The 18,123-nt window shown below is 38.9% G+C and overlaps 1 protein-coding gene across 2 annotated transcripts in view; it reads left to right on the top strand.

The window, feature by feature from the left end:
- The window catches only part of PRKCI (protein kinase C iota), a 70,716-nt gene that overhangs the window by 7,655 nt on the left and 44,938 nt on the right, over window positions 1-18,123 (top strand). The window contains exons 2-3 of one of the 2 annotated variants that reach the window (XM_005201686.5): window positions 2,496-2,551; window positions 6,701-6,822. In XM_005201686.5, the coding sequence (XP_005201743.1) occupies window positions 6,708-6,822 (115 nt within the window). In that variant the 5' untranslated portion in view covers window positions 2,496-2,551; window positions 6,701-6,707. The remainder of the gene's footprint in view (window positions 1-2,495; window positions 2,552-6,700; window positions 6,823-18,123) is intronic. The other variant, NM_001205955.1, reaches the window with a different exon arrangement.

Below are 18,123 nucleotides of genomic sequence, written 5' to 3'. Positions count from 1 at the left end.
CTAATCCCCATTTCCACCACCGAGATTTAACTACTATTAAAATTTTGCTTTCTTTTTATTATATCTGTTGATCAGTATGAAAGATAAGAAATTTAGCACTTTTTCATTGCCTCCTCTCCTCACAATTTTTAGTTTTTCTTGTGGTTACATTTAAAGCTTAAATAATATACCTCCTCCTGCTTTTTCTTTTATTTATAATTATAGTAAAATGTTTTAAATTGACTATCTTAACCATTTTTAAGTGTACAGTTGAGTAGTGTTAACTATATTCACATTGTTATGTGACCAATCCCCAGAACTTTTTCATTTTGCAAAACTGAAGTTACATATTAACAACTCTTCCATCTTCCTCCAACCCCCAGCCCCTGGCAACTACTATTCTGTTTTCTGTTTCTATGAATTTGACTCCTTGTAGCTCAGAGGTTAAAGCGTCTGCCTGCAATGTGGGAGACCTGGGTTCGATCCCTGGGTTGGGAAGATCCCCTGGAGAAGGAAATGGCAACCCACCCAGTACTCTTGCCTGGAGAATCCCATGGACGGAGGAGCCTGGTGGGCTACAGTCCATGGGGTTGTAAAGACTTGGACACGACTGAGCGAATCCTTAGTCCTTAGTCCTTAGATACTTCATACACATGGAGTCATATAGTATTTGTCTTTTGGGGACTGGCTTATTTCACCTTCAAGATTCATTCATATTGTAGCATGTATGAGAATTTACTTTTTTTTTTAAGGCTGAATAATACTTCTTTGTGTTTGTATATCCCATTGAGTTTATGTATTCATCTGTCAGTGAACACTTGGGTTGCCTCACCTTTTGGCCATGGTGAATAATGCTGCTGTGAATGTGGGTGTACAAATATCTGTTGGATTCCCTGCTTTCAGTTCTTTTGGATATATGGAGCCAGAAGTGGAACTGCTGGATCATATGGAAATACTTTTTTAAATTTGTTGAGGAACATCCATACTGGTTTCTATAGCTGCTGTGCCTTTTTACATTCCCACCAATAGTACACAGGGCACCAGTTTCTCCACATCTTTGATTACACTTGTTATTCTAGGTTTTTGATAGTAGCCATCCTGATGGATACGAGGTGACATTTTATTGTGATTTTTTCTGTTGGTGTGCAGTTGATTTACAATATAGTTTGTTGTGTTAATTTCTGCCCTATCATTATAGTTTTGGTTTGCATTTTTCTGATAATTAGTGATGATAAACATTTTTTTCTTAAGCTTGTTGGCCATTTCTATATACTCTTTGGAGAAGTGTCTGTTCAAGTCCTTTGACTATTTTTAAATTCAGGTTATTATTTTTTTTCTTGTTTTCTGCTTTTATATTTAGTTATTAGTTTTAGATAAGAGTATTGACTCTCCATTAGGAAAGACATGTTTTTGAATTTATACTTCCTTTTGCTTTCTCACGTCTCGATTTTTCCTGTTAATTTTTACATTGTAAAGGTATATAACATTATTCTGTTCTTTAACTCATATTTTTTAAAGCAGTTTTTTAAAAGCACTTATAATGAATGCTTATGTAAGTGTGATACACTTGAAAAACAAAGAAGTGTGATTAGATGTTTAGAGAAGGAAAAGTAATTTTGTGTCAGTAAAACTTTTCTCTTTAAAGGGTTCCAGTTAACTTTAATTTTGGGGGCTGGTATGTTTTCTCCATCAATTTTATCTCATCTGTTTTCAGTCATCCAGGATTTTTTCATACTTTCTGGTCTGCTGTTGATGCCTTTTTTTGTTTTCTAAGACTTTGATAAACTTGTCATTTCAGTGGGCCCTTAGAATGAAAGGGGCTTCCCTGGTGGCTCAGACAGTAAATAATCTGCCTACAGTGCAGAAGACCTGGGTTCAATCCCTGGGTTGGGAAGATCCCCTGGAGGAGGGGATGGCAAACCACTCCTATATTCTTGCCTGGAGAATTCCATGAAGAGAGAATCCTGGTGGGCCACAGGCCATGGGGTCACAAAGAGTTGGACACGACTGAGAAACTAATACTTTCACTCAGAAAGGATATAGATGTTTGTTCCCTCCACCATATTGAACAATCTGTGTGTTGTCTTTAGAAAGCTGGATTATTTTCATCTAATAAGGTTCCACTTTTATTTAAAGTATTATATGAATACATAAAGTTTTAAAAGTTCTTGAACACATTAAGGGTATGTTGAACACATTAAGCTATATGCTAGGTTGGTCTTCCCTGGTGCGTCAGTGGTAAAGAATCCACCTGCCAGAGCAGGAGACTCAGATTCAGTCTCTGGGTTGGGAGAATCCCTTGGAGAAGGAAATGGCAACCAGTCCAGTATTTTTCCCTGGGAAATCCCAGGACTTGCAGGCTGCAGTCCATGGGATCGCAAAAGAGCCAGACACAGCTTAGCGACTAAAAGACAAACAATATGCTAGGTATTATTCTAAGTATTACAAGTGTGAATTCACTTGACACATTAAATCCTTAAAATACCATAGGAGATAATATTATTCTCATTTTATAGGTGAGGAAATTGAGCCAACAGAGAAGGCAAATAATTCACTTAAGACCATACAGCTGGTAAGTGATAGAGCCTGGATTCAAACCCAAACATACTGGCTTTAGCGCTCATGTCTTAACCATTATACTATGGCTACCTCAAATATGTCATTCCTCCTTTGTGGAATGCTTTTTATCTTACATTTCCTCGTGCTATTTTTAGAGTCCAACATACGACACCTCCATTTACTCAACATATATTAATTGAGCATCCGTTCTGGCCTGATGTTGTGTTAGATATTGGTGATACAGCGATGAGCAAAACAAAATGCTTACTCTCAGAATTTTACATTTAGTTGGGGGAATGTGTATAATTTGTTTGTGCTGGCCATGTATTTTCACTGAAAAATAAAAAAACAAAAATCAGTTTCATATACTAAATTGTACAGGCTCCTCTGTCCATGGGGATTTTCCCGGCAAGAATACTGGAGTGGATTGGCATTCCCTCCTCGAGGGGATTTTCCCAACCAGGGCTCAAACCCAGGGATCGCGCATTGCAGGTGGCTTCTTTACTATCTGAGCCACCTGGGAAGCCCATGTACTAAATTAGACTCATTAAATCTCTGAAACAAGGATTATAGTTTTTATTAGCCAGTCTCTTAAAAGTGAGATTGACTTATTGTACCCATTATGCTTTTGTCACAAAATAACATCTGATGGTAGCTATGCTTTGGGTGGATGCTGTTGTGGGAGGTAGTGCTGCAGATGAGCATTCAGGTGGTTTTTCAGGAGTACTTTTGGGGTTGATAGCTATGGAAGATAAGGGGAGGGAAGGAAGCAAGCTTAGGTAGGAAAATATCAAGATGCTGTGAAGTCTCAACAGAAACTTTAGCTCACCCTCTGGGGAGTTCTAAAGATGAATTGGCACTTCATAGCTTTTGCAAGTCACATGTAGGACCTTTATACTGAATTGCTCATTAGTTGTGGGCTGACCAGGAACGGGCTTTGACTGTAGATGAGGAGTCAAATCTCTGAAAGAGGCTGAAGATTGGGGATGTCTGGTGGTAGCATTCCCGGCAGCTGGTGTGACAGGTGCTCTGTTGCTAATGGGGAATTCTGCAGGCGGAGTGGAGAGAGGAATGGTCAGATCACAGCATCCACAAGTGTCATTAGGAGATGTGGATTTGAATTAATTTTCTATTTCCTGTGAAACTCTGGCAAATATTCCTTTGTGCTTTTGCTTTTTAAATCTGTAAAACAGGATTAGTTTGACAGTTATTATGAAAATCATATAACCTGTTTGTTCAAACACCTGAAACACACTAAAGAATCTGTATATGTTTATAGGCTAAGGAAACATAAACAGTGGTATTTCCTTGTCAGTTCAGTTCAGTTCAGTTGCTCGGTCATGTCCGACTCTGTGACCCCATGGATTGCAGCACGCCAGGCCTCCCTGTCCATCACCAACTCCCAGAGTTTACTTAGACTCATGTCCATTGAGTCGGTGATGCCATCCAACCATCTTATCCTCTGTCGTCCCCTTCTCCTCGTGCCCCCAATCCCTCCAGCATCAGGGTCTTTTCAAATGAGTCAGTTCTTTGCATCAGGTGGCCAAAGTATTGGAGTTTTCAGCTTCAGCATCAGTCCTTCCAATGAATATTCAGGACTCATCTCCTTTAGGATGGACTGGCTGGATCTCCTTGCAGTCCAAGGGACTCTCAAGAGTCTTCTCCAACACCACAGTTCAAAAGCATCAATTCTTCAGCACTCAGCTTTTTTTATAGTCCAACTCTCACATCCACACCTGACCACTGGAAAAACCATAGCCTTGACTAGGAGGATCTGTGTTGCCAAAATAATGTCTCTGCTTTTTAATATGCTGTCTAGGTTGGTCATAACTTTCCTTCCAAGGAGTAAGCGTCTTTTAATTTCATGGCTGCAGTCACCATCTGTAGTGATTTTGGAGCACAAAAGCATAAAGTCAGCCACCGTTTCCACTGTTTCCCCATCTATTTGCCATGAAGTGATGGGATCGGATGCCATGATCTTCGTTTTCTGAATGTTGAGCTTTAAGCCAACTTTTTCACTCTCCTCTTTCACTTTCATCAAGAGGCTCTTTAGTTCCTCTTCACTTTCTGCCATAAGGGTGGTGTCATCTGCATATCTGAGGTTATTGATATTTCTCCTGGCAATCTTCTACATTCAGTTAAGGAATATTTGAGTCCCTATTGTGTACATAAAATAGTTACATGAATGTAGTAAAGAGTCAAGAATTTTTTATCTTCCAGTTTATAATTTAGCTAAGGATGTGTGTATATAATTAATTTAATAACAAAAAATGGGGCATAAGATACAGGTTGGGCAGGTTTAGAAGTGTAGACCATTGGGGCTATGAGGTTAAAAAAGTTTTAATGGAAGTTGATGTTGAAGAAAAAAAGATGATGTTGAAGAAAAATTTCCACCTCCCTCCTTAAACTGAGGAAGTGACAGGATTAAAACTTAGATCATCAAAGTCTTATGTATGGGGATTGTGAGTACAGATGTCTATAATAGAATGTTTGTGCTGGAAATGGTGGGATCACGTTAAGAATAGAAAGTGGAACCAGCTTATCTGGAGTATTAAATACTACAAAGAGAGCTGAAATTACAGATTTAGGAGATACTTACATAGAGTTAATAGATAAAACACTAAAAGTGAATTAGGTTTCAGAAAGAGAAAGACAGAGAAGGAATATGAGAGAAGGAGTGAAGAATGTCTTATGATTGAAGACAGAAGGAGACTTAATAAGTGTTCAGAATGGTAGAAAGGGAGACAGGGAAGCAGACTGTTACGAAAGCCAAGGCGAGAGAGTTCTAAGAGACAGGGGCATGAAACCATGATATGCTTAGGAAGAGACTCGTTTTCAAGAAAAGGCCATTCACTTTCCATGTGTGGCTCTCTGCTAAGCTTCTGTAGAGTCTCTGAAGACTGGAATTTTAACTTTTTTTTGCAGATGACTAACAATTTTAACACCTTACTTCTTACTCCACATTCTGTATTCCAACTACCCATGTCAGTTCACACAGTCCCTAACGCATTTCCTTCCTTTCTTCAACAACTACTTATTGAATACCTGTTCTGTGCTAGACATTGTGTTGGCCACTAGGGATATAATGAACAAAATTCCTGCTTTCATCAAGCTTACATTTGTAGCTGGGGTAGATGGTGGACTCTAAACACTGGTTTATCTGTCCAGTGGTAGAAGAGGTAGGTCAGAGGGGCAGCAAGGGCCAGTTCCTACAGGGCCTTGTAGACCCTGCTGGGGACTTTGGTTTCCCTTTACTTTTGGGAAAGGCATTTGGAGAGTTTAAAGCAAAGGAAAGATGTGAACAACGTTAATTTTGTAAAACCCTTATGACAGAGCCTGGCACATGGAGATCGCTATGTATTTGTTTAATTAGTCATTGGGTCTATTTGACTTTCCCTGAAAAGGATGACTGTGGCTGGCTACTCTGTGGGGATCAGATCACAGGGAGTCTTCTCATGGTTCCTTGGAGGAACACCCAGGCTTTTGTTCTAAAACATTTTGTTGTGTTTTTGAGTCTTGTAGTAAATAGCTGCTCAGTGGATTTATTTAAGTGTTATGATTTATCTAACAGTAATGTGAAAATAAATGCATATTTATGTCTATTCCTTTGTTTTTGGGGTGTCTACCTTATAATATGAATTATATTTTAAAGTCGATTTTGGGAATTGGATTGCTAATCTGGGTGGTTAGTCTGTGGAAGTTAAGGCTGAAGAAGAGGACGTGACAGATCCTTATTAAATTTTTGAAGGGCCATCTCTTTGATGAAGATAGACTTCTAGGGAAGGGGAGATTAGCGATTAGCGATTGTAAGATATTTCAGTTAAGTATAATCCAGAAGCCGACCAATAATAGAGCTACTTGTCTTTGGAGTATAGTACTCACAAAAGAGTGAGCTTCTGATAACTAGCATTAAAACAAAAGTGGACCTCCTATTTGTTAAAGCAGGTAGGGTGGGCTTCTTGAATGAGGAGGGGAGATTAAGATTTCTCACAAAACCACTGTTTTTATTTTTAAGCATTATTAAGTATTGGTGTTTTATTTTTTACAGAGATAGTTTACTGGAAGTGACACGTGTTGATGTCCACACAGAATCTCTGAAGTCCATCAAAACATCAGGCATTATTAGTCACTCTCTAACTTAAAACTCCTTTTTCTTTTTCAGGGATATCATGATAACACATTTTGAACCTTCAATATCCTTCGAGGGTCTTTGTAATGAGGTTCGAGACATGTGTTCTTTTGACAACGAACAACTTTTCACCATGAAATGGATAGATGAGGAAGGTGAGTGGCAAAGAGAGGGCTGCCTGTGTGAGCATTCGATTTCATATGCCATTCTGTTGTCTGTTTTTAAAGTGTAGTAAAAATTCTAATTAATATAAGGAGGGAAAGGTATGTTAGAAATTTGATGCCATTCTTATTTTCCCTCAAGCGTTTAAAAGAGTACCAGAGAGGCGCTTCCCTGGTGGCTCAGTGATAAAGAATCCGAGTGCCAGTGGAGGAGACACAGGTTCTATTCCCAGTCCTGGAAGATCCCCCATGCCACAGAGCAACTAAGCCTGTTCACCCCAACTATTTGAGCCTGTGCTTTAGTGCCCATGAGCTGTAATTGCTGAAGCCCACATACCCTAGAGCCTGTGCTCAGCAACAGGAGAAGCCACTGCAATGAGAAGCCATCACACTACAACCAGAGAGTGTAGCCCCTACTTGCTGCAACTAAAGAAAAGCTAGCACAGTAACATAGACTCAGCACAGCCAAAATTAATTAATTAATTGAAAAAGTGATTGTGACAACCATTATTTCAAAGGTGGTGGCAGAAATTTATTTTTTTAATGTTATTTGGGTGTGCAGAGTCTTAGTTGGGGCACGTGGCATCTTTAGTTGCTGCTTGCGATCTCTTGGGTGCAGCATGTGGGGTGTAGCTCCCTGAGCAGGGATCAAACTTGGGCCCCCTGCACTGGGAGCTGAGTCTTAACCACGGGACCACCAGGAAAGTCCTAGAAACTTAATTCTTTAATAACTTGTACACAGAAAGCATTTATTTTGTATCTGTGTGCTGAGAAGGGATATTTTTTATCCTCAAACTCCACAGGGAGATGGACTTAACAAAAAACAAGTGTGACAGTCAACCCTGAATGCATAGGAGTCTCAGAATAAGAAAGAAACAGCATTCACATATGCCTGAAATATCTGCAAAGTTTGAACTAAACCTCTAACAGAGTAAAAGCTTTTGAAGGGGAGTAGGTGAGGGGAGAACCAGAAAGAAATAGAGAAAAAAGAAAGTATAAGATATAAAAAGGCATGAAGGTATGAAGAACATGGTATGTGGGGAAGGGCAATAATTCACTAAGTTGAAAGAATGGGGAGGCCTCCTCCTCTTGGTCCCATTATTGAACCTGAGTTGGAAGAGGCAAGTCTGATCTCAAACTGAAAGTGAAAACGTTAGTCACACTTAGTCATGTCTGACTCTGCGACCTCATGGACTGTAGCCTGCCAGGATCCTCTGTGCATGGGATTCTCCAGGCAAGAATAGTGGAGTGAGTTGCCATTCCCTTCTCCGAGGGATCTTCCCGATCTGGGGATCGAAGCTGGGTCTCCTGCATTGCAGGTGGATTCTTTACCATTTGAGCCACCAGGGAACAGAGGTAAAACCACTACCAGATCACCCCCAGCTGGCCACCACCAGAAGGAGGGGGGCCATGATCCAGAGGAACCAGCACAGTTGAGAACTCTGCTCTGAAACTACAGACGACATTTTAAGAGAACATTCTGAGAAATGGGGCACACTGACAGATCGAGCAGTGATGAGAGACGCCCAGACAAAACATTCTAGGACTTTTAGTCTTATGACTTACTCAAGTGTTGAAGAGGTGGACGTGGCAATGAGTGCAGAACCACACGAAGTTGCTGGGTGTTTGGTGAAACCAGGGAGCTGTTTCTGGAGGATTCTGTAAAGCCTAATGCTCTTTTGAAAGCAAAGAAAATTTTTGTTGATGGTATTAAAGAAGATACAGAAGAATATGAGCAACTGCTTTGAAAAGTATGGCAAGATTGAAACTATAGAAGTTAAGGAAGACAGGTAGAGTGGAGAAAAGAGAGGATTTGCTTTTGTAACTTTTTAAAAATATTTATTTACTTACTTATTTGACTGCGTCGAGCCTGAGTTGCTGCATGGGGGATCTTTCATTGCGGTGCACAGACTCTGGTTGAGGCGTGTGAGCTTGGTAGTTGCAGGGTGTGGGCTTAGTTGCTTCTCGGCATGTGGGATCTTAGTTCCCTGACCAGGGATCAAACCTGCATCTCCTGTGTTGCAAGGTGGATTCTTAACCACTGGACCACCAGGGAAGTCCCTGCTTTTGTAACTTTTGATGATCATGACACAGTTGATAAAACTGGTGTTCAGAAATACCACTCTATTAATGGATGAGCTGTGACATGAAAAAGGCCCTTCCTAGACAAGAAACGCAATCTGTGGATCACAGAGAGGTTGTGAAGGTGGATGTGGCAACTTTGTGGGTTGTGGTAGAAACTTTGGAGGTGGTAGAGTGTTTTTATATTTAATGTGTTAACCAGAAGCCATGGAGGCCTAATTACACTAATGCTCCTTTTTAAAATATAGCTCCCCCTGCCAGCAAATAATTAAAATACTACTCAATTGCTATTCAGATCAGATGCTGATTATTCATAAGGGCTATTATTGCTGCCCCAAAAGGGCTTTTTAAAAATTGAGATTTTATGTTAATTTACTTAAAAAAAATGACTGCTGAGGGAGAGATGCTTAAGATAAAGCTAGTTTCTAAATAATTTTTTAAATCAGTTAATTTTCAAAATTAAGGATGGGGAGTGCTAAGGAACTTGGGCTAGATCCTTGCTACTTGAAGTACAGTCTGTGGTACTTAGTAGAAAAGGGGGCTCTCCAGCCCCATCACTGAATCAGAATCTACATTTTAACAGGATCTACAGGTGAGCTGCATGAATATTACAGTTTGAGAAGCATAGGACTAGATCCCAGAAGGCTTTGCAAACCACATTAGCCTTTATTTTACATGATGGAATGTCACTGAAGTATAGTTGAAAGATGCCTGAATATGCTAGTTTTGTGTAATGGTTCTCAATTAATTGTAATACCCATGGAATTTGATCTTAAGGAATGGCATTTTAATTCAATATTTGGGGCTGGCTATTTCTGTATTCACTAATATGAAGAGCCCTGAAAAGATATTTTTCTAGCTTCAAGCTATGGATAAACTGAAGCCCATTCTCACTTTTTAAGACATTTTTTAAACTTTCTCTAAAGTAATCCATGTTTACTGTTTGGGGGGGAAAAGTAGTAGAGATGATTATGAAATTTAAAAAATCTTCTGTTTACCCTTTATCCTCTCTCTTCCCTCACCAGTCCTGGTCCTAAGGGAAGAAACCACAGCTTAGTGTATATCATTCTAGATATATCCTATGCATATATAAATATTCTTATTTCTATATATCACTAATAAACAGCTTATTTCACATAAAAAGAAATATATGCAAGCCAGTGAACTTTGATAATGAGTATTGGACATTGTTTCATTTCAGTATGCATCCCTTTATATCATTATCTTTTTTATAACCCTGTGAAATATTCCATATTGTAGATATTTCATGATTTATTTAATCTTTGATTGATGGACATTGGACTGTTTCGAGATTTTGGCTACTATATAATAAACATTTTTATATGTAAATTTCTTCTGTTGTATGGGACTCTCTCAGTAGTAAATGCACACAGTATGCACATTGTAGATTTTGGTAGCTAGTGACAGTTTGCTGTCTAAGAAAGTTAAACCAGTTTAAGGCACAACTACATTGAATGAGAACATCCCTTCACTCTTGCCTTCACCAGCCTCAGGTATTATGTCTTTAACATTTGGGCTCCAAAATCACGGCAGATGGTGACTGCAGCCATGAAATAAAAAGACGCTTGCTCCTTGGAAAGTTATGACCAACCTAGATAGCATATTCAAAAGCAGAGACATTACTTTGCCAACAAAGGTCCATCTAGTCAAGGCTATGGTTTTTCCAGTGGTCATGTATGGATGTGAGAGTTGGAGTATAAAGAAAGCTGAGGGCCAAAGAATGAATGCTTTTGAACTGTGGTGTTGGGGAAGAGTCTTGAGAGTCCCTTGGACTGCAAGGAGATCCAACCAGTCCATCCTAAAGGAAATCAGTCCTGAATATTCATTGGAAGGACTGATGCTGAAGCTGAAAATCCAATACTTTGGGCCACCTGATGTGAAGAACTGACTCATTTGAAAAGACCCTGATGCTGGGAAAGATTGAAGGAGGGAGGAGAAGGGGATGACAGAAGATGAGATGGTTGGATGGCATCATCAACTCAATAGACATGAATTTGAGCAAGCTCCGGGAGTTGGTGATAGACAGGGAAGCCTGGTGTGCTGCAGTCCGTGGAGTCACAAAGAGTCGGACATAACCACGCGACTGAACTGAACGTTTTTTAAATCTAATAAGTGAAATGCTAGCTTTGTATTTTATATTTTGTACTATTTAAGAGTAAGACTGAGTTTTCTCATCTATTCAACTACTTTTTGACCTTCTCTATCTAAAGGTTTGTTTAAATATTGTTAATTATAAATGATGTGGATATTTCATAATATGTCTTCAGCCTGAAAATGAAACTATATAATTTAGCACAGTGCATAGAATATAGCTAGCATAGAGAATTCCCTGGGGGTCCAGTGGTTAGGACTTGGCGCTTTCATTGCATGGCCTGGATTCAATTCCTGGTCAGGGAACTGTGATCACCTCAGCCATACAGCATGGCCAAGAAAAGAGGAAAAGCAAAAGAAAAATATAGTTAGTATCAATATACTGTTTCTTACCCAAGTCAGTGTTATTTTAGTCCTGTTTTGATCATTTCTTTTTATTTATTCGCCATGTAGTGCTTTTGCATTCAGTGATTTTCAAACTGTAGTGCATATAGAAGTCACTATATAATGTGGGCTTTTTGTTTTTTTAAAAGACGTATATTTATTTTATCTGTTTATTTTGGCCATGCTGCACAGCTTGTGGGATCTTAATTCCCCAACCAGGGATTGAACTAGGGCCCTCAGCAATGAACGCAGGGAGTCCTAACCACCGGACCACTGAGGAATTCCCTAGATAATGCGTTTTCTTTAAAAGAAATTGGTTTTAGGACTTCCCTGGCAGTCCAGTGCTTAAGAATCCAAGCTTCCACTGCAGGGGACACAGGTTCAATCCCTGGTCAGAGAACTAGGATCCAGCATGCCAGGTGATGTGCCCCCAAAAATAAATAAAAATACAAATAAATGAATGAAATTGGTTTAGAGCCATCCATTTTAAATTGTCTTGGTACCTTTATACTTTGTTTCATCTTTGCCTGGAGAGTTCTCTTCCAAGATTGTCACATGGTTGTCTCTTTCTTGTCATTCAGGTCTTAATTCAGATGTCATGTTCTTCAAGAACCCCTGTTTTTCTTCTGAACCCTTATTCACTTTGTATCTTGTTTGTGTAGACTATAAGCTCCATGAAAGCAGAGATCCTGGCTTTTCTGTGGAGTTCCAGTGTCTAGAGCAGTACTCAGTAATCAGTTCAGTTTAGTTCAGTCACTCAGTCATGTCCGACTCTTTGCAACCCCATGGACTGCAGCACACCAGGCCTCCCTGTCCATCACCAACTCCCGGAGTTTACTCAAACTCATGTCCATTGAGTCAGTGATGCCATCCAACCATCTTATCCTCTGTCGTCCCCTTCTCCTCCCCCCCTTCAATTTTTCCCAGCATCAGGATCTTTTCAGATGAGTCAGTTCTGCACATCAGGTAGCCAAAGTATTGGAAAGTATTTTCCAAAGTATTTTCAGCTTCAGCATCAGTCCTTCCAATGAATATTCAGGACTGATTTCCTTTAGGATGGACTGGTTGGATCTCCTTGCAGTCCAAGGGATTCTCAAGAGTTTTCTCCAACACCACAGTTCAAAAGCATCAATTCTTCGGTGCTCAGTTTTCTTTATAGTCCAACTCTCACATCCATACGTGACTACTGGAGAAACCATACCCTTGACTAGACGGACCTTTGTTGGCAAAGTAATGTCTCTGCTTTTGAATATGCTATCTAGGTTGGTCATAACTTTCCTTCCAAGGAGCAAGCGTCTTTTAATTTCATGGCTGCAGTTACCATCTGCAGTGACTTTGGAGACCCCCAAAATAAAGTCTCTCACTATTTATAGCATGCTGAAAGAATATTTGTAAATTGTACAAAGGGTGGTAGCAAGCCTTTCCAGGGTTAGTTTTATATCACTTATTAGAGATTTAAGCATTGGGAGTTGCAGTGTATTCTGCTTTTTCTTAACCTAATAGTGTATTTTAATTAAAGGAGTCACATAGTAAATTTAATTAGTTCTTTGATGAAACAGCCTTATTCTTTTATAGTATAACTCATAGTTCTTTCTCCCTAAATAGTTATTAAGTGCCCTAATTTTCCAGTGAAATCTATAAAACCTTATAAAGCCTTTGCCTCATTCAAATAAAAGGTTAAACTTTTCATTAAGGTCTGTTGATTCCCCTATGATCCTTCTTACCCTGGTTAATTCTGATACCTGTCTTTTCTTAATTTAGGCCTACAGAGCCAGTGGTAATTATTCTTAAGTTCCTTGCAATTATTTTTCAGTTGTAATTTTTCCCCTTTATGTTTAATCATGTAGGTATTAGGGCATTCTTACATGGAGAAAAAATTTTCTCTAGGATCAGTGGAAGACAAGACTATAATTTGATTTCTCTGGTTTATGAGAGACATTGTTCTAGAAACTAAACGTTTGATTGTGGGATTTTATATCAGAGCAAATAAGGATCACACGCTTACTTCATTTCTTTAAACAGACTTGTGACAGCTGCTTTTTTTCTTTGTGTTCAAAGCCAGTTTTACTGATTTGTTTTGATGTGCATGTAGAAAAGCTGGTTTGCTTAATCTAACTAAATATTTTAGAACGAATAGTAGTTTGTAATAGTCATATCCTGGTTCTCATATGCAGTGAGAGTGTGGGACAGGAAGTAATAAATGTGGCTTTTAGTTCCTTATGTGTGTGACTGTTTTTCCTTAAGGATGTACTTTATTGCCTTTTTTTGTTTTTTTGGTGGCACGGCCCAGCTTGCGGATCTCAGTTCTCTGACCAGAAACTGAACCCGGATCCATGGCAGTGAAACCCCCAGGTCTTTACCACTGGACTGCCAGGGAATTCCCAAGGATGTACTTTAAAAATATTACAACCTAATATTAAGTATTCTCTAAGTTTCTAGTTCTATAAATTCTAATTTATTCAGGGTCTGATTACCTGATTTAAATTTAACAATGTCACTTCTCTTTTACTGGAAACTAGTTAACTCCTGTCACTAGCTTTTGGGTATTCTGTTTCTTATTAAAGTTTTTATTGAGAGTAATGCATGATTTTTTAACAAAAATATTGACTTATTTGAAGAAAAAAGTATCTCTGGGGATTTTCAGATCTCCAAAAATAGCCGCTATGAACAAATCAATGTCTCTTTTTCTGAGAATATACAACTCGAATGGATAGGGTAACAATTTTTTTCTATCTTACAAATAGACTAATATTATACAAACTGTTATTTCTTTTTAAAAAAATATGTACTTATTTGGCTGTGCCAAGTCTTACTTGTAGCTCTCAGGATCTTTGATCTTCATTGTAGCATGTGGGATTTTTAGTTGCAGCGTGTGAACTCTTAATTATGGTATATGGGATCTAGTTCCCTGACCAGGGATCAATCCCAGGCCCCTTACATTGCAAGTACAGACTCTTAGCCACTGGACCACCAGGGAAGTTCCCTATAAGCTGTTATTTAACCTGCTTTTCACTTAGCATCTTATAAGTGTACCATCTCTTTTCATATAAGTGTAAATAATATATCTTATTCCTCTTAAAGCCTGTATATATAGTATTATATAATAATCCTATTTTGATGAATATTTGGATTGTTTGCAGTTTAATTGTCAAAAATTTTGGTGCAGTAAATACCTTTGTGCCTGTATTTTTGGAACACTTATACTATATTATCTGTAAAGTCCCTAAAATGAAATGTGTCCTTGATGATAAATTGACCTCCAAAGGGGTAAATATTGTACCCCTTGTTATAGTGTCACCAGTAGCATTTGTGAACTTCTTTTCCTCACACCCTGTAATAGACTATGTGAGGGAAAAAGCTGAAATGTAATTGATTTGCAAAGAGTGGGAGAAGGTGTTTTTTGGATATAGTTCTTCAATTCACATCCTGTTGGCTTCAATAGGTGAGATTCACGGAAACTTAAAATGAGAATAATTGTTCTTTGACAAAAGAGTATGGAGTATTTCTGAATTCTGGATTAAACATCTTGCATTATAAAATCTGATGTATTCACAGAGAGAAAATAGAGTGCCAGAGTTTAACAGAACCACACTGAGTATGGGAAGAAACATATTTCTCTTATGTGATATTTTCCAAACATCTCTAGTCTGGTGTAATTTTAGCTGATATGTTAAGAACTAAAATAGTAAATCATTCTTCATACTTTTTCTTTATCAGAAAAAAACAGTGAGTGAAAACTTTTTGACTGAATGTATATTCAGTGTAACTTCAGTTATTTAGATAGCAGTATTGTGATTCCAAACCTGAAAATTAAAAAATGAAAATCAATAAAAATAAGTAAAAATATCCAAGTACCTCTGAGCAGACCTTGTTTTGTAACTGGTATTTTTCCTTCTGCTTGGAGGACTTCCTGTACTGGAGAACATTTCTGTATTGGAGGTTTACTGGTAATGAATTCTTTTAGCTTTTCCATACCTTTGTTTCTTCTTTAAAAATTTCTTCATTGAGGTATAATTAAAATACAATAAACTTTACATATTCTAAGCATACTGTTTGATGAATTTTGTCACCACGGAAACCATCATGGGAAGCAAGGTAGAGAACATGTCTGTTATCTCCAAATGTTCCTTGTGCTCTGCAATTCCTCACTCCTACTCCTCCATTCCAGGCAACTAATGATACTAATGATCTGCTTTCTGTTCCTATAGATTAGTTTCCATTTTCTAGGGTTTTATAGGGACAGAATCATACAACATGGGCCTCTTTTTTTGAGAGCAGGTGTCTGGCTTCTTTCACTCAGCATGATTATTGATTCATGTGTTGTATGTGTCAGTAACTCATTTCTTTTTATTGCCGAGTGGTATTCCAACATGTGGATGTACCACAATTTGTTTTTCTATTCATCTATTGATGGACATTGAGGTTGTCTCTAGTTTGGGGCTATTATAAATAATAGTTTATAATAAGCTATTTATAAATAAAAGTGTTGTGGCAGTCACATACAAGTCTTTGAATGGATATATGTTTCCTTTTCTCTTGGGTAAATACTTAAAAGTGGAATGGCTGGATCATATGGTAGTTTTATATGCTTTTGTAAAAATAAAATAGGAAAAGAAAAACTTGAAAATTTAGTGAGGTAAGGTGCTACATTCCAGGCATGTTCTCAGGCAGATGGTTTCTGGAAAGGGGTTTATATGGGAGTTGAGGAAAAGGATGCCTTTAATAAACTGTCTAGCATGGTAGTCCCTGGAAAGCCTTCCTGTGCTCACAGGGGTAGAGGATCCCATGAGAAGACAGCTAACTTTAAGAAATCCCGAGCAGTTCTCTCAGCTCTAGCGTCTGCCCCAGCTCCATGCTCCAGACATTGTGCCTGGTAAATTCTGGCTGCTTCTGTTTATATACCAGGCTGTGGTGCTGCCTGAGAGGCAAAAGGATCAGGCTGGGACCCACCTCAGAGAAACCCCATGGAGTAGTGGAGTGGAGAGGTGTTGAGAGTTGAACAAGGAAGGACATAGGAGCCCAGTAGGGCACCAGGGTCCCAGACATGCTGTGCTCTCTGAGAGCATGTGTCCTTCTTGTTGGCATCCCCATCTCCAATTGCATTGTCTTCCTTCCCTCTGTAAGAGGCAGCTACTATCATAGGACAAGTTTATAGTCTAAGCTGTTTTCTTACTCCTATCCCGCCATCCCCAAGCAACCACTAATCTTTCATTATTTCTCTCTCTCTCTCTCTCTCTCTATATATATATATATGACAAAGTATAGTGCTTTTATGTACTTTCGTTTTTTAATTTAATTTAATTTTATTTTTCTTGACCAGGCTGCACACTTTGAATGATCTTGGTTTCTTGACCAAGCATTGAACCTGGCCCCCACCCTCCTAACCCTCCACCCCTGGCAGTGAAAGTGCTGAGCCTTAACTACTGGACTGCCAGGGAATTCCCTTTATAGGCTTTTAAATTCGTATCAGTGGTGTTATTCAGCATGTATTTTGAAACTCTCCTCCCCCTCTTTTTTTCCTAGGCCTTATGGCTTGAGGTCTATTCTAGTATATTCCTTTTTTTTTTTAATTGTGCCAAACTGTATATAATATAAAATTTTGCCATTTGACCTTTTTAAAGTGTACAGTTCAGTGACATTTAAGCACATTCAGAATGTCATGCAACCATTCTCACTACTCACTTCCAGAACTTTTTAATCATCACAAACAAAATCTCTATACCCATCAAGCAATTACTCTCCTCCTCCAGTTCCTGGTAATAGCCTCTCTTACACTTCCTCTCTCTATGAATTTGCCTTTTCCAATGAGTCAACTCTTCGCATGAGGTGGCCAAAGTACTGGAGTTTCAGCTTTAGCATCATTCCTTCCAAAGAAATCCCAGGGCTGATCTCCTTCAGAATGGACTGGTTGGATCTCCTTGCAGTCCAAGGGACTCTCAAGAGTCTTCTCCAACACCACACTTCAAAAGCATCAATTCTTTGGTGCTCAGCCTTCTTCACAGTCCAACTCTCACATCCATACATGACCACAGGAAAAATCATAGCCTTGACTAGACAAACCTTTGTTGGCAAAGTAATGTCTCTGCTTTTCAATATGCTGTCTAGGTTGGTCATAACTTTCCTTCCAAGGAGTAAGCGTCTTTTAATTTCATGGCTGCAGTCACCATCTGTAGTGATTTTGGAGCCCCCCAAAAATAAAGTCTGACACTGTTTCCACTGTTTCCCCATCTATTTCCCATGAAGTGGTGGGACCGGATGCCATGATCTTCATTTTCTGAATGTTGAGCTTTAAGCCAACTTTTTCACTCTCCACTTTCACTTTCATCAAGAGGCTTTTGAGTTCCTCTTCACTTTCTGCCATAAGGGTGGTGTCATCTGCATATCTGAGGTTATTGATATTTCTCCCGGCAATCTTGATTCCAGTTTGTGTTTCTTCCAGTCCAGCGTTTTTCATGATGTACTCTGCATATAAGTTAAATAAACAGGGTGACAATATACAGCCTTGACGAAATCCTTTTCCTATTTGGAACCAGTCTGTTGTTTCATGTCCAGTTCTAACTGTTGCTTCCTGACCTGCATACAAATTTCTCAAGAGGCAGATCAGGTGGTCTGGTATTCCCATCGCTTTCAGAATTTTCCACAGTTTATTGTGATCCACACAGTCAAAGGCTTTGGCATAGTCAATAAAGCAGAAATAGATGCTTTTCTGGAACTCTC

The sequence above is a fragment of the Bos taurus genome, chromosome 1 (assembly GCF_002263795.3).
Source record: "Bos taurus isolate L1 Dominette 01449 registration number 42190680 breed Hereford chromosome 1, ARS-UCD2.0, whole genome shotgun sequence".
NCBI lineage: Eukaryota > Metazoa > Chordata > Mammalia > Artiodactyla > Bovidae > Bos > Bos taurus.
The sequence above is the reverse complement of the archived record's forward strand: the minus strand, read 5'-3'. Positions and strand labels throughout refer to the sequence as shown.